The sequence below is a fragment of the Delphinapterus leucas genome, chromosome 1 (assembly GCF_059928025.1).
Source record: "Delphinapterus leucas isolate spDelLeu-1000000601 "Yukka" chromosome 1, BTC_Dleu_Yukka2, whole genome shotgun sequence".
NCBI classification, from domain to species: domain Eukaryota; kingdom Metazoa; phylum Chordata; class Mammalia; order Artiodactyla; family Monodontidae; genus Delphinapterus; species Delphinapterus leucas.
In genome coordinates this window covers 174,649,837-174,665,627 of record NC_143129.1, presented here as the reverse complement: position 1 = coordinate 174,665,627, position 15,791 = coordinate 174,649,837, and the positions used below count along the sequence as shown (strand labels likewise).

The 15,791-nt window shown below is 37.4% G+C and overlaps 1 protein-coding gene across 4 annotated transcripts in view; it reads right to left on the bottom strand.

The window, feature by feature from the left end:
* The window catches only part of EIF4G3 (eukaryotic translation initiation factor 4 gamma 3), a 366,332-nt gene that overhangs the window by 23,238 nt on the left and 327,303 nt on the right, over positions 1-15,791 (bottom strand). For all 4 annotated transcript variants that reach the window (XM_022551756.3, XM_089899604.1, XM_089899606.1 and 1 more), the window contains 5 exons: positions 15,100-15,218; positions 11,222-11,394; positions 5,346-5,471; positions 4,082-4,163; positions 1,820-1,918 (listed from right to left, as the gene is read on the bottom strand). In XM_022551756.3, coding sequence (XP_022407464.2) covers positions 1,820-1,918; positions 4,082-4,163; positions 5,346-5,471; positions 11,222-11,394; positions 15,100-15,218 — 599 coding nt within the window. The remainder of the gene's footprint in view (positions 1-1,819; positions 1,919-4,081; positions 4,164-5,345; positions 5,472-11,221; positions 11,395-15,099; positions 15,219-15,791) is intronic.

The window sequence follows — 15,791 nt, the reverse complement described above, 5'->3', positions numbered from 1 at the left end:
TGCTTTTCCTTTGTAGGTAATGTGCTGCTTCTTTCTACCTACTTTAAAATCGTTTTTTGCTTGCTTTTGATATTATGCAGTTTCACTAAAATGTAACTACCCTATGTGGTACACATGTGCTTTCTATATAGATTCATGTAGTTTTCAGTTCTGGAAAAGTCAGCCACAGTCTCTTCAAATATTGCCTCTTCTCCATTCACCCTATTTTCCCTTCTAGGACTCCAATTAGACACGTTAGACTTTCTCATTCTATCCTCTAAATTTCATAACATCTCTTAGAATTCTGTCTAGTTTCTTCTCCTTCTCTTTTTATATCTGCCCAGTCATTTTGACTACACTCTTCATGTTTGCTCATTTTTGTGAGTCCCTCTTTTTAAAATAATGTTATTTTATATGCTGAGTGATGATTCCATTATCTCAAGTCTTTGGAGTCTAAATCTTGCACTTATTGTCTGTTTACTGTCACTCATGGTTACCTGTTTCGTTATACGTTAAATGAACTCTAAGTATTAACTCATATATTTAGATAATGTTAATTTGTAGAAAGTAAGAGCTAAGTTGAGTACAGTTTTCTCCAAAGAGCATTTTGGTTTGCTGCTTCTTGGAGCCAGGGTAATATTGAACTGGGACCATTTCAACATCTTCAAGATCTCTGGCAGCGCTTATAATGGTATTAGGCAACACACCCTTTACATGTGCTTACTGCTCAGAGTCGATTTCATCTTTGGCTTTTTTCCCCCTTATTCGTTTTGTTACTTGGGAATTTCTTCTACTTTTTATGAGCCCAGCTATGCAAGATAAATTATGCCTTATGTAGGTTCTTATTATCATGGCAGGAGTGCTCCTCAGTGTATCTAGACTACAACCAAAAGGAAGCTAAAGTCCACAGTTAACCTAATGTCTTTATCCAGCTTAAATATATCCAGCTTAAAATATACTTAAAGCCATTTTCAGATTGCTTTATTATTTTCTTTTTACCTAAGAGTGATTTTTTTCTTCTTATTGCCGATTTTGTTGGCTGTCTTAGCACTTATTTTCCTCAGATGTTTTAGGACTCTGACTTGCAGAATCATTTTGAGAGGAAGTTTTTCGTTTTGTCACTCTTCTTTTTATGGTTGCCTCTATTTGATCCCCCACAATTCTTTACTTAGGACCAGATTATATTGACTATGTAGCCTTCTGCCTTGTTGTGGATTTCTGAATCCAGTTAGCAAGTCAGTAGGCAGCTTAGCTGAGGTTCTGCCTATAAGACTATATCTACTTCCTCGTATTTATTTATCGAGTTTCCACTTAGTGACATGCAGTAAGCCTGTCTCCAATCTTCTACCTTGAAAGGGGCATCTAGACCCTATTACCCCACAGAAATAACTTCTCCTGTCTCTATTTGCTTTCAGACCCAGAGCTCAGAAGACTTGCAGCTTTAGCCCTATTAACCCTGCTTTATTCATCAATTTCATTTCTGGTTCATGGAGACGTGTGGCTTGTTTTCTAAGTGTGGCTAAGTCCTTAAATTTTTCTTTTCTTTTTTATCTATCATCTAATGAATGCAGAGACAAAAGGCTACGATGTTGTTAAAAGTTGCCTGGTGAGAATCGTGATTGATTGTGACGAGAGACCAGGAAATATTTGTCCTTAGGAATCACGAGGTTTTTTTTGGGTAAAGTGGCTTTAAAGCATGGACTTACAATGACATCTTGACCATGATTCCTATTTTGGTCTAACTTTAATAACTGGAATACTAGTACAAATACCTTTATCTCCTCTAAGAAACAGACCAACTACCATCAAACAGGAAGGCACAAGCCTTGCTCTTACTCACCTGCTCCAAGAGAAAATTATGTACATCTTCCCCTTCTGGTAAAAAATCCTTCCAGCTGAGGTCAGCCTCCCTCCATAAGGCTCCCACTTTCTTATGGCTCTAAAACAGACATTAAGTCCAATCCATTTAGTTTTACATTGGAAGGAGAAAAAGAAGTCAAGAGCACAGAAGTTTGAAGGAAGGCTAAAAAACTGAAACTTTTCCTTGCTGATATGAAGTTAATTTCTTAGGACACTTAGCTTTCAAACTGAGATGTCTGAATGTTCATAAATATAATGGTAAATGAAGTATAGTTGCTTAACGTTCAAGAATTTCTTCTACCAGATGACTAATCTGGGGATCTGCAAGCCGGTGTTTGGGATTTATAAATATAATCACCTAAAAAGAGTCCAATTCACAGAGCTTATAAATTCAAAACTGTCTCTTTTCCTGGATAGTGCTATATGCATCTGCTATTAAAGCCATTCAATAAGCCTCCCTGGAGTCCCTCTTCATAGTAGGTTATGATTATGTGACCTAACATGAGAACGACTAAGGAAGTCATTGCTCCTGATCAAGGAATGAGAATTATTTCAAGGGCAAGAAGAAGTGCAAGGCTGAGCCCAGGAAACAACCGAGAAGAGCTGCTGTCAGGTGGAAAACTGGTGAGGAGGTACAACAAGTCCACTGCCTGAACAAAGTCACAGTGATAAAGGAAAATGTCAGGCTTTGAGGCTGCAACTGTCATCTAAGGAACATGTACTAGTTATTTCACAGACTAACTTGCCCAAGGTATAGCTGATAACCTGGCAGAGTCAGGATTTAAACTCAGGCTAATTCCAGAGCTTATATTCTACGAGAATTTTGTTTCAGTTAGGAGAAGTGAGAATTTGCTTTCTGTTTCTACAAATAAAAGTTAACAAGAATTTGAATTTTAGGGACTAAAGTCAAGTAGGTAGAAGAGCAAGAGAAAATTCTGGATCTACAAATTAGGGTTTAATAAAAACTTTAGTGCCATCAAGCAAAGAATATTAAGAACAAACAAACAGATAATCAACTAGAATTAGAGATGAGACTGTTTAGAACACCTATCTATGAATAACTATTATACAAGTAAGTATCATAGTTTAAGTCAGAAATCACTCTAAAATTTTCATACGTGAGTTGTTTTGTTTTGAGGTTTCTCACCGCAGGAGTTACATCACCTTTGTGAAGCTACACCACTTTCCCAAACGTCTTGGACCTCTAATATAGCACTGACACTCTCTTTTGAAACTATTGGTTTAGATTTGTTTGTCTCCCTCTCCAGTCTATAAATTCTTTGAAGGTTTAGCTATCTTTGCAGACTAAAATCCTAGCATAGAGCTTTGCAAAGAATTATGCAGTATTTATGAAACTAAAATAAATGCAACTTTAAGATAGAAATTCACAATCCTGCAGAATCATTTTTACCACCTATTTCTTTTTTTGCCATTAAGAAAATTTATTTTATCGAAGTATAGTTGATTTATCATGTGTTAATTTCTGCTGCACAGCAAAGTGACTCAGTTATACATATATATACATTATTTTTCACATTCTCTTCCATTATGGTTTATCAGAAAATATTGAATATAGTTCTCTGTGCTATACAGTAGGTCCTTATTGTTTACCCATTCTACATATAATAGTTTGCATCTGCTAATCCCAAACTCCCAGTCCATCCCTCCCCTACCTCCCCTACCCCAACCCCACCCCGGGAACCAAAAGTCTGTTCTCTATGTCTGTAAGTCTGTTTCTGTTTCGTAGATAAGTTCATTTGTGTTGTATTCTAGATTCCACATGTAAGTGATATCAATATGATTTTTTTTACCACCTATTTCTAATCAGATTACCTAGCCCGTGATCCAAAAATACTGTAAAATTAATCATTTTATGAATCTTATCTTTCTCTGAAAGCAGAGGAGTTTTAATTGAAATCTATTAAAAAGTATAAATAATATAGCCATTTTGTTTCAAGAGAAGATAAAATCATTAGCCACAAATAAAATACATCTTGAGATTCTTTAGAATTGTACCAAATCTAGCTGAGATTAGATAATTCTTTCCAAAATTACAAGAAAACGGAAGGACAAATATACCTTTGGAAGAAACTAGACTGAACCAGAAACCTCACTTTTTTTTTTTTCTTCAAATAATGGAAGTTAAGAGAGTTACCTGCACAGTGATACCTACGCTTTTCACGGATAACCCAAGATCAAAATCACTACATTTCCCAATAGGCTGCTTAAATCCAACACTCACCATTTGTTTGCATAGAAGGTGCAATATTTCAGAAAGCAAGACTCCAGCTCTTCCAACAGGAAGTAAAGGTTTGCTAAATTCTCTGTAAAAGATAAGAGTAGTGATTAAGTACCTCTGAACAAATTCTCTGTTCTAGAACAGTATGCAAACAATGTGTGCCAAAAGAACAGATACTGTGCAACCTAAATAATACTGGGCAAGCAAAATTCCAGAACATCTCTAAGTAATAATTTTCAGAAGTAGTTCAGAGACTTCAGGTTCACTTTACGCTTCATGGGGAAGCTGGAAAAGAGACTTTAGAATTCCTGGGTTTTGTCTTTTTCTCTAACTGCTTCAGTGACAGAAGCAATGCAAAGATCAGTCTCACTTAACAATCTGTTTATTTACATGAGCTCCACCTTAAGCCGAAAGAAGAGAAGCACCTTAGGTAGCAGGGAGTTGTGAAGCTTAGTTATGAAGTGTTTTTAAGAAAGGAAGCTTTTCTTTAGAATACAGATGAAACAGAAAGGAACCAACCAATTGTCTCACAGTCTATATCAGTATTTCCCAAACTGTGTTCCACAGTATTTCCCAAACTGTGTTCCACAGGACGTCAATAATTATTCCTCAAAAAAGGATTCTACAGTCAATTAAGTGAAGCACTGCTGACTTAAACAAAGCTAAAGTTTTTATTTGTTGCTTGGTTTTACTATAGGATTCTCACAACCTTTAACATGCTATAAAACGCTTTGCGAATCTCAAAGAAAAGGGACACAATAGTATGCAGAGTTTTGACTATGTGAACAGCTTTGAGGGAAATACTACTGTTTTGAAGAAGAGTTTGGGAAATACTAGTCTACACAATGTAGCAACAATTTCCCACTCACATCCAAATCTAGAAATGCCTAAGAGCTCAGCTCCTTTTAAAACAACCTGAGCATGTGCTATGCAGGTACCACAGTCTGAATGTTATTATGTGGAACTATAACTTCTTACAGCATTGGAGCAATGAGAGACATAAAAGTCAGATTAACATTAAGCTTCCAGGAGCAATCACCTTCCAACTGTATGATTCTGGAGCCATATCTAACCTTAATGGACCACAGGGCTATTATATCCCCATCACTTCTCCAATTTAGAAAAATATAACATTTTTATACTGAAATTAGAAGTCTGAAAGAGCCACAGGCTGCGTGTGAGTCCTCAAAAGCACTAAAGCGAGAGCACTATGCTAGAAAGCTAGCTGTTAACTAGATATACATCAAAAGAAACACGTATAACTTACATGATAAGTTCTCTCATGGAGATTCCGCCTTCTTTTAACATGGGGGTCACCAGTTCAGCAAGGTACAACCAAATATGGGGAATATCAATGGCCATGTCATCTGCCAATTCCAGTGTTTCTGAAAAACTGAAAAAGAACAGGAAAAAAATTCACATGCAAATGTAATTCAAAAGTTAACATTAAATAAACAGACCAAAAACCAGTCAACAAATACCTATTAAACAACTGCTATGTTCGGTACTGTTCTAGGCATCAAGTAAACAAGTTTTTGCTCTCAAAGAGCTTATATTAGTGTGGGGAGGAAAACAAAAAAACCAAAAGCCTATTTGCAGATAGGGCTAATTCTCTGAAGAACATGAACTATGCTACTAGGCTATCCCTAGAGGGTGATCAGAAAATACCTCTGTATGGAAGTGACATCTGAAAGACTTAAATGATGAAAATGGGGCAGTTATATGACGTTCTAGGGTAACAGGCTATTCTATTTAATCCCACACTATAAATAGTTCACTACAGTTGAGTATCATATCCTCTGAGTCAGTCAGAAGCACTGACTAAAAACTTAGTGTAATGCAGACCAGACACAAGGAGAAGAAAAGACAAAAATCCTTGTCACTGAGGAGCTTACAATGGGGAAGGAAACTGGATGGATACAAAAGAGCCTGACAACATTACTATATAACACCGTCATTATGACATGTTACAAACTGTTCGACCTCTAAAGAAAAGCTAATGGTTTCAGGCTTTCATGCTATGGAATATTTCTCAATGTGAAGTAAAATAAATGGAATTTCAATATAAAATTTAGAAACACCAAATATCAGCCCAGTCTTATTTAGGCTGAAAATCATAGCTATTCTTTCTTTTTTTTTTTGCGGTACGCGGGCCTCTCACTGCTGTGGCCTCTCCCGTTGCGGAGCACAGGCTCCGGACGTGCAGGCCCAGCGGCCATGGCTCACGGGTGCAGCCGCTCTGCGGCACGTGGGATCCTCCCAGACCGGGGCACGAACCCGCGTCCCCTGCATCGGCAGGCGGACCCTCAACCACTGCACTACTGGGGAAGCCCATAGCTATTCATTTTAAGTATAAAAACATAACTCAAGACTTTGTTAATCATTCCAATATAGAGCATATTAAAAAGTCCAAAAACAAAAGCGAATTAAACTATAGGAGACATATACATAATCACAAGGAAATACACATAATCAGAAGGAAAGGGTGAATGATGAAGGGGCCAAGAGCAGGTGGTATTAGTCTTCGTATCCTTTTAGATCTCTGCACACATAAAATGTGTGCTTTTTCACTGCGATTCCAGTTTCTAGCCAGAGTGTGCCGTTCTTTTTACCTACCTCAGAGGCCTACACAATACTTTTTCACTTAAAAACTACAAGGCAGGGTCCCTTTCCTGAAGGTGCCATTTCAAAACAACTGGCAGCTCAGCCACATTATCTAACTCTGGGCTTCATGAATCCTTAATGACAATTTTGTGACCTCACAGCTTGCAATTATTTGACATCTATTTGCTATACAACAGATTCTTGACTGTTCTCTCATTATGTCCACTTTCAGCTCGGTTAATGTGCCGATGATGGAACATAATCTGGCTGGGCTCCAGGATTTCTGGGTTGATCACCTATAACGCCTATTCATGTTCCATGGGTTAGCGGTATAGATTAAACCGTTTAATGAGCCCATGAGACAACTGTAGCCGTCTTGGTCTTGCAGCAGTGTATTTGCTCTTCTTTTCATCTCATATTACAACAAAGAGATACCCATATTCTTGTCCCGGTTTTCTACTTCTTGATTAGTCAGTTTATCATGGTACAGTTTGCAGAACACAATCACTGATCAAATCCATACTGCTGATAAAAAAAAATATTTGGCTGAACATAGGATATCTGAAGCAAAAGCTCGTAAGAGACTTATTTCTGAGATTTACAGTTCCTAAGTCCTTTTGTATGATTTTAAAAGAAAAATCCTAGGTGTGCAGAAGCTGCTAGATAATTATCTTTATGTCTTTGGACTACTACCTAGCCTGTAACAATGCCTTGCATAATATATTATATATACTCTGAATGTATATTCTGAATGTATATTATGCCTTACATAATATAGATTCAGAAGCCGGCTGAATAAATGAAACAGAGCTACACCGTAGCCTTGCTTCTTGGTTATGTAGTGACCACCACACCCACTAAACTGCACTTCCGTGAGGCCCACAAGTGGGACTTAGGACATCCCTTCCCCCATTTCAAATACAGAAACTCTACTTTTATTTATTTTATATATTGGGTTCCTGTCTAAAATTTAGTTAAAGAAGGCAATACATTGTTAAAAGTTAGAAATATATTTTTTAATTCAGTAAAGTTCTGATTAGACATCTGCTAAAAAGGCAAAATAATCTACCGCAATTGGAAATGATATTGTCAAGCAGCATCTTCTACAATTTGCATTATGATAACTTAATAAAAATATAAATCTTACTGTAGATAATCAAAGAAGAAAGAAAGAAGACATCTCAAAATTAGACTGGTCAAGTATTATTATGACTGATCATTAGAGAATCTAACTACAGGTAAAAGGAAGAAATAAATAAAAAGATTTTAAAAGCCAGTACCATCTTCAAAGGAATACCACAAAAAAGACTATTTAAACTAAATCTTACCTATGTGAGCAAATGGGGTCTTCACTTGTTAACTAGCACCTCTACCATTTTGCATATAGAACTTAGTCTGCTTGTCCATTTAAGCACCAAATAGTATCTTTTTACCAAAGCAGAACTGCCTTAAGTGGCAAGAAAAGTTCCAAAAAAGTAATCAAAAAAGTAGTCAAGGGCTTCCCTGGTGGCGCAGTGGTTGAGAGTCCGCCTGCCGATGCAGGGTACATGGGTTCGTGCCCCGGTCTGGGAAGATCCCACATGCCGCGGAGCGGCTGGGCCCATGAGCCATGGCTGCTGAGCCTGCGCGTCTGGAGCCTGTGCTCCGCAACGGGAGAGGCCACAGCAGTGAGAGGCCCGCGTACCGCAAAAAAAAAAAAAAAGTAGTCAAGGAGGAGATAAGAATTTCCTTTCCAATAAGCCTCTCCCAAAATGAAATATTAATATATCAAGATTCCTTGAAGGGCACATATTTTACGTCTCTAGTCAACTCCAATTTTTACTGACCTGTTTTTCATTTGTTTATTACACTTTCAAAGAGATTCCAATTCCATGGTGAACAGTGAGCTACACTCAACTACCTTTAGTAGACAGTTTTTAAAAAGAAGTCTTCTGAGGCCATATTAAATGACTGTACCACACTATTTGAAATGCACCTACACAGTAATGTGCCCACGTACCTACCTATCTAATTTGCATGATAAAGTATTTAGATTCAAGTCCTGAAATTTCCAAGAGGATGGCTTGATGTTGTGGAAATGTTATTTATATACAGCAACTATTATGCTCAGAGTTGATACAGCATCTTGTAAGGAAAATTCCAAAGGATCTAAGCTTTATTTATAAACCACATGACACAAGGAGCCTATCTGAAATTTCTGTCTAGTCTACCTTACTATTTAAGTAGCAGTGCATGCTTTGGGGAACTGTAGGAGAAAGGGCAGATTAACAGTTGGAGGTCTTCTCCTTTGTTTTCCAGAACCATCACAGCTTTAATGACTGCTCAGAAGTTGGCATCTAAGCAGTATCAGCATCCAAGAAAGCTGACCTTGTGTTCCCCCACAGCGCTGTGTAAGGACACAGATCTTTGGATACTGGGACTAAAGAGACAGACGACAGGGCATGTCTGTGGCTCCAGTGAAATGTGCCTCTCTGGACAATATGATCTATTTATAACTTAGGCTTCAGAAGCAATTGGGAAACTACCATCTACTTGCAAGAAGGCTCTTGGTAAATAATAACCAAGAGGCTATCTCTTTGTTTCCAACGTGCCGGGCCTCTGCATTTAGGAAAGAATAGGGGTCTTCATAGGGCTCTTGGTCTAAGGATGGTTAGGTCTAACTAAGTATCGAAAGCTGGGCCTGAAGCCGCTGCATTACCACAAGCTGCAGAGGAAGGAGGGACAGAGAGAGATGAAGTAGTTACCGAGACACAGAAGTGTTCATCTCATTTCTGGTCTAAATAAAAGGCTGTGGCTGTGGTCGTACTGCCAGCAGCAGTGACAGCCCCACCATGAAAGTGTGGACACCATGTCTGGATGTGACACTTTTTCCTCAGGGAATCCCACAAAGAGAAATGAAAATGTCTGAGGTAGCTGAGAAACCAAGCTAGCACCTCACAAGTTCAATTAAGGCCAATGAAGCTAGAACACACTCCTTTGAGGGCTTTCCAGGTATGAATCAACTTCTGAGTATAGTTTGAAGAGAGACAGGAAATGGTAAACAGTAATCTAGCATTCTCATTTACAAAACTTTCCGGTGAATATATCATAGTATCTGGTAAAAAGCAAATATTTATAAATTAATATAATAGGTATTACTGAAACTATAGTTTCAAGTTGGCTAGGGGCAGAACTCAATGTGTGAGGCTATAAATACCCTCAGTTGCTCTTGTTATTTACACTGGCTGGTTACTGGAGTGAATCTCATATATCTCTTTTAAAACTGAAAAAACATCCTGGCTTTTAAAGGCCAACAACCATAGCAACTTTTGCCAAAGTTTCTTACTAATAAGTTAACTGGGTCAGATGGCCTTAATCTGGTCAAGTCACTGAATCGAGAGAAATCTAGCTCATTGCTGAAGGATAACTTTTTAATGATCCTAGGAACAAATATACATCTTCTGGGACCTTGAGGACAATGCCATCATTCCTTACAAAATCAAATGAATATTCCTAAGTACATTCGACCTTGGCATTTAACGGTTACACTATTCTAAGTGGCTGGCCATACCTGAAAGGTATACAGTGGTCACCAGCATTTAATTTACAAGAACACAAAAAAGATTGGCAAAAAAGATTTACAATGAGAAAAATAACTTAAATAGTGCAGAATTCTTACGGCCATCCCATTCAACGAGCATATACCCCGAATGAGTATGAGATGTGAGATTTACCCCATCTGACATTTATCCTTCAGGAGGTCTTAGTTCCTTTTCTCTTAGAAAGTGGGTACCTGTCAGTCCTGGGTGTGGTTCTATGTTTACCTTTGCACAACATGGCTCCTAAAACAAAATTTTTGACCATATGCAATTTTCTCCTTAAATATTGATTTTAGAACATAAGCCTGGGCAAGATTCTGTGATTGTACCACAAAGAACCTGATCCATGCATTTGTGATGATCACAAAGATAATCAGAACCTGATCAAATAAGGATATAACACAAGTGACAGCCAGCCTTCATCAAACCAGCCATCAAGAGAAATCATAATGAAACCAACTTGGAATAAACTATATCATTAACAACTTGGGAGTTACATATGCTTCTATGGGGGTACAGTGAACAGACAAGCACTTCCTGTCCAAAATGAACCATGGTTTACTGAAAGAATAAGGCTTTTAGGTTTAAGTTAATTTTCCAGAATTTTTCTCACGAAGAAAAGCTTTTTCCTAGAGAACATGCAGGGGTTTACATATAAATGGGCTGATGAGCTCAGAGCTTCCCGACAGTTAAGGGGGTCTCTGCTATCTTACTTACATCATAATATACGTCTAACAACTAGATACAGAAAATCAGAAAATAACCATTATGCCCTAGCACAATCTATAAAATGCCATCATATCAACCAACATATTATCAATACAATACACATCAACATATTATGGTAGATACAGTTTTAATCTATGGAAACAGCTAAATACTTAAAAAGATATGTACTTTTAAAATTAAAGACTACTTAAGAGCCTAATAACTGAATACCACTCTTGAGTAGGATACCGACCCTTTGAAAAAGTCCTGTTTGCTGAGTTTTTCTGACTGCACCAGCTGATACAGTAATTGGCCCATGTGATCCCTGGTGATCTGGCTCCTTTCCAGGGTGGACTCCACACCCATTCTCACAAACACATATAGCAGGCCCTGGGCATTCAGCTCTTCCACACACTGCATGGCTTCCTGTTCAAATAGCAAATAAAAGCTTACTCCAAAATATGGATAGAATTACCAGAGTGTGAAAATAAGTTTAAAATCTTTTACTTATGACAAAGTCAGTAGACAACTCTAAGAACAAGACAGTTTTCATATATATATAGTTAAACATTAATATAGCTCAGTAAAATTCAGGTTAATATGGGCAATATTATTAGGCATATTTAAAAATAATAGTGCATCTTTACAAGGCTAATGTGTTTAGATTAACAATTTTATTAAAGATCACTCAAAGGACCAGAGGCAAAAATGTATTTTTCTACACAATATTTACCTATATTATGATCATTTTAAAACTGGAAATGGTATATTATGAAATAATATTTAAATAGAAATTCAATGTCATGATTCAAAGGCCTTAATGTGGCAACTGAGGTAATTCTGTTTGGGTATGTAATATTTGCAAAATCTTCAATGAAAAATGTCTTCCTTCATAGTAAAGTTGACATGGTTAGCTGAAGTACTAAAAACGTTTTAGGAAGATATTGGGATGTGGGGCTTGTAAACTGGTCCTTACCATGGGATGATCTAGCTAGGTCAATATCTTTGATCTGGAGGATAAAAGCCTGGCAGCCGGGGTCACTGAATCACCAATACAGCCTCCCTGCCCTCAGCTACCTCAACTTTGTCTGAGTCCAAAATCCTTTGGTTCAACACCTGAAGAGAGTAGCTCTTCTGAGGGGGAAGATGCATGTGAGAAGGGCAGCCTCCTGACTGAAGAAGGGAGTAAGGCATATCTGGGTGTCTCGCTGCTATTTTATTTCCCCTCTGCTACTTTATGTAATACCTCCTACATCAATTTTTTAACTAAAAAATTTTCAAACTATAGAGAAATTAAAGAGTAATACAAGGTATACCTATATACCTTTACTTCAATTTAGATTCATCAGTTGTTAGCTTTCTTTCTCTTCATATATCCAAGAAATTTAACATTCATACAATAATGTCAACAAAAATATCTGGTATATATAGTGCACATTCGAATTTCCACAATTGTCCCCAAATGTCCAATATAACTTTTTGTTGTTGTTGCTCTAGGATCCAACTGAAACACGACATCAGATGTCATGATGTCTCTTTAGACTCCTTCTTTTTGGCCTTGCTGTGCGGCTTGAGGGATCTTAGTTCCCCAACCAGGGACTGAACCCAGGGCCCTGGCAGTGAAAGCTCCAAGTCCTAACCACTGGACCGTCAGGGAATTCCAATTCCCGCTTTAGACGCTTTGAGTCTAGATCAGTCCTTTCTCTCTTTTTTGTCTTTTTATGACACTGGTATTTTTGAAACAACTGTCATGTAAAGCTGTTTCTTACATACACTTTTAACCAATCAATCCTTCTGTTTCCAGCCCCATCTGCACCTCACGCACATTCATGGTCTGCTAAGTAAATCACCATCCATCCTTCTAACTTCCAGAATGTTGCTGCCCTCTATTCCTTATGCTCTTTATCCTTATGGGTTTTTACCTCATTTTAAGCCTATCATCATCATTAAAAGGCCTTCTCAGGAGACAGTAAAAATGAATGCAAGTACTCAGTGCTCAGTACTAAACCTGAAGTGACTAAGTGTCTTCCAGTGAGTATTTAGTCACTGAATCTGCCTACCAGGCCAACTAACTACATCATGGAACTTCTAATGAGAAGCTTCTAATTTCACAGCAGTTCATAATCTTACCCTTCTCCCTGATTTTCTAACGGTTTGATTCTTGTTTTTGAGCTCTCAGCTGAAATGACACCTCCTATAGTCCCTGTGACTGCCCAATCACCGGCTAGCATACCACCTAATTTTACTTCTCTGCACTATAACATTGTTTTCTTTTTGTAGTAGTTGCTTATTTATTTTTAGGGCAGCTTTGTCTGTATCTCCCACTAGAACATAAACTCCATAAAAGAAACATAAAAAAACAGACTATGTTGTTCACTACATATACTACAATATTTCCAGGAAGTACTCCTTACAATGTGGCTGGCACATTTCAGGTACTCAATACATACGTGTATCACATAGGCTAAAAACACAAGATGTGGAGTCAGACAAACGAAGGTTTGAACCCTGGCTCTGCCACTTACTTACTATTGTATGAGTTTAGGGATGTAACTTAATCTCTCAGCTTTGACTTCCTATCATAGGGTTACTATGAGGATTGCAAATAATACATATATATTGATAGAAGCACTTGGCACATTGCCAAACACAAAACAAAGCCTCAATAAATATTAATTTGTATTAGCACCTATTCAAATATTAGGGAAAAAACTCCCTTAGAATGAGCTCTGTAAGCCTTTAGCATGACACACTAATACCCTAAAGGTAATGAGAAAAAGTATAGTTTATGCTCTGAAGCTAGAAGCCTGGATTTGAACCCTGAGTCTACCACTTATCAGCAGTATGACCTAGAGCAAGTTACTTTACATCTTTGCACCTCAGTTTCCTTATTGTAAAAATGGCTATTATAATAATATTAATGTCTGGATGGTATTATGAGGATTAAATAAACTAATACACATAAAATACATGGAGTAGCACCTAGCACACTTCCTCTTTCAAAGTATTTGTTGCTCACTGACTTTGTATATCCTTTAAATTATTTCTAAAGACAATCTCTACTGCTTTCTTCCTTATTGTTTCTGTTTTTCATCTCTTCTTAGTCTTTCCATTTTCTTCTTTCCCATTTCCCTACTTCCACATAAGAAAAAAGCTGTGCTGCCAATTTGTAAGAATACTCCTCATTTTCCAGGAATCTAACAAACCACAGTATATGAAGTCTATTCTTTGGCTCATTCCAGCTAATGTTCACTTATTTTTGCTGCATTTCCAAGGGTTTCTGCAAAGTACTCCTCTCTAACTCGCTTATGAGCAAAACTTCTTCCTACTTCTTGTAAATTTTGGACAATTTCAGTAAGCTTTTGCCAAAGCAAAAGTAGTTAATGTATCTGACAAATATTTTAACAGATAAGCCTTTGCTGACTCCAGATCCCTAAACTAGGCCTCATTATATGATCTCTCCTAAGACCCTATAGGTCTACTACAGTTTAACTATTTATAGAATTTATCTGTTTATGATCTGTCTCTACCTTAAGACTACAGGGCTCGTGAAGTCAGGCAGTACGTATATCTTATTCACTGCTATCTTAAAATGAAGATCAAGGAGAAGGTTAAGGTTAAAGAAGGGCAAACGGAAAGCCACATCTTGAAATGTTTCACTTAGGCTGTCTGACCCTGGCACATTACTTACTCTTTTGTGTCTCAGTTTTCCACTTATGAAATAAAGAAAAAGTAATGTCAGCTGTACTTTAAAGTTAATATGAGAATGATGATAAAATGATTGTAAAGATAATGACAGGTAATATATAAGGAGCCAGGAATTCCTCATAATGATAATGTGTTGTTTTTTGTTCATCAGCATCAAAAGTCAATTTGGTTACTCCATAGTGGGAATGGATTGATACCCGTTCTTCCTTCCGGACCATTCATCTTGTGAACTACAGTATCAATTTAAAAGAGAGTACTTGGCAGAAATGCATCAAAGTTGTGCAAACTGAACTGTGTAAGTCTTGGCTTACTCAAGTCTCGTCAGTTCACAATAACTGACTTAGACCAGAACCAAGTTCCTCTGTCTCTTGCCACGGGGCTTTCTGTGTTGTTGCTGCTTTCTTTTTAAAAAATTTCGTTTACCTTAAAATCATTAATGTGTAGAAATTCATCAATGATAGATTTGGACTTCCTCTCCATCTCCTCCTCTGACAAGGCAGGCTTGTCAGGGGCTGACGTTGCTGGAATTTCTGGTTTCGTTACTAGTGAGGTTAAAAAAAGTGAGAAAGTAAAAACGACAAAAATTATCATTAAAATGGGAGGATTATGGTTGACAATATTTATGTGTTGTTACACTGTTTTTTTAGTAAAGGCATTAAAATAGATACAAATTTGACAAAGCAAGCTACCTAAAAGTAGAATACAGAAACATTTTTTTAGAGTAGATATGCACTAAGTAACTTCATAATCCACAACAGCTACAAGGTATAGGGACACGATAAATTTTTATAATTAGAGGTTTGTTCCTTTCTGTATTTTTTTTAAATTGAGGTACAGCTGATTTACAATATCACATTAGTTTCAGGTATACAACATTTTTCCAGATTATACTCCAGTTCCTTTCTGTATTTTGATTCCTCTCCATTGCTTCTATGATGAAGAGCACATGAGGCCCACACAACTGTGCACAGGGTTACAGCCACACTGGCCTTTGGCAGTTGCTTGAATACGCCATGGTTCCACCTACTAATACTTTGCTCACGGTGCTCCTCCTGTATGAAATGATCTTTCTCTCTGTCTCTCATCCATCCCTCCCTGCAAACCTGTTTTGACTC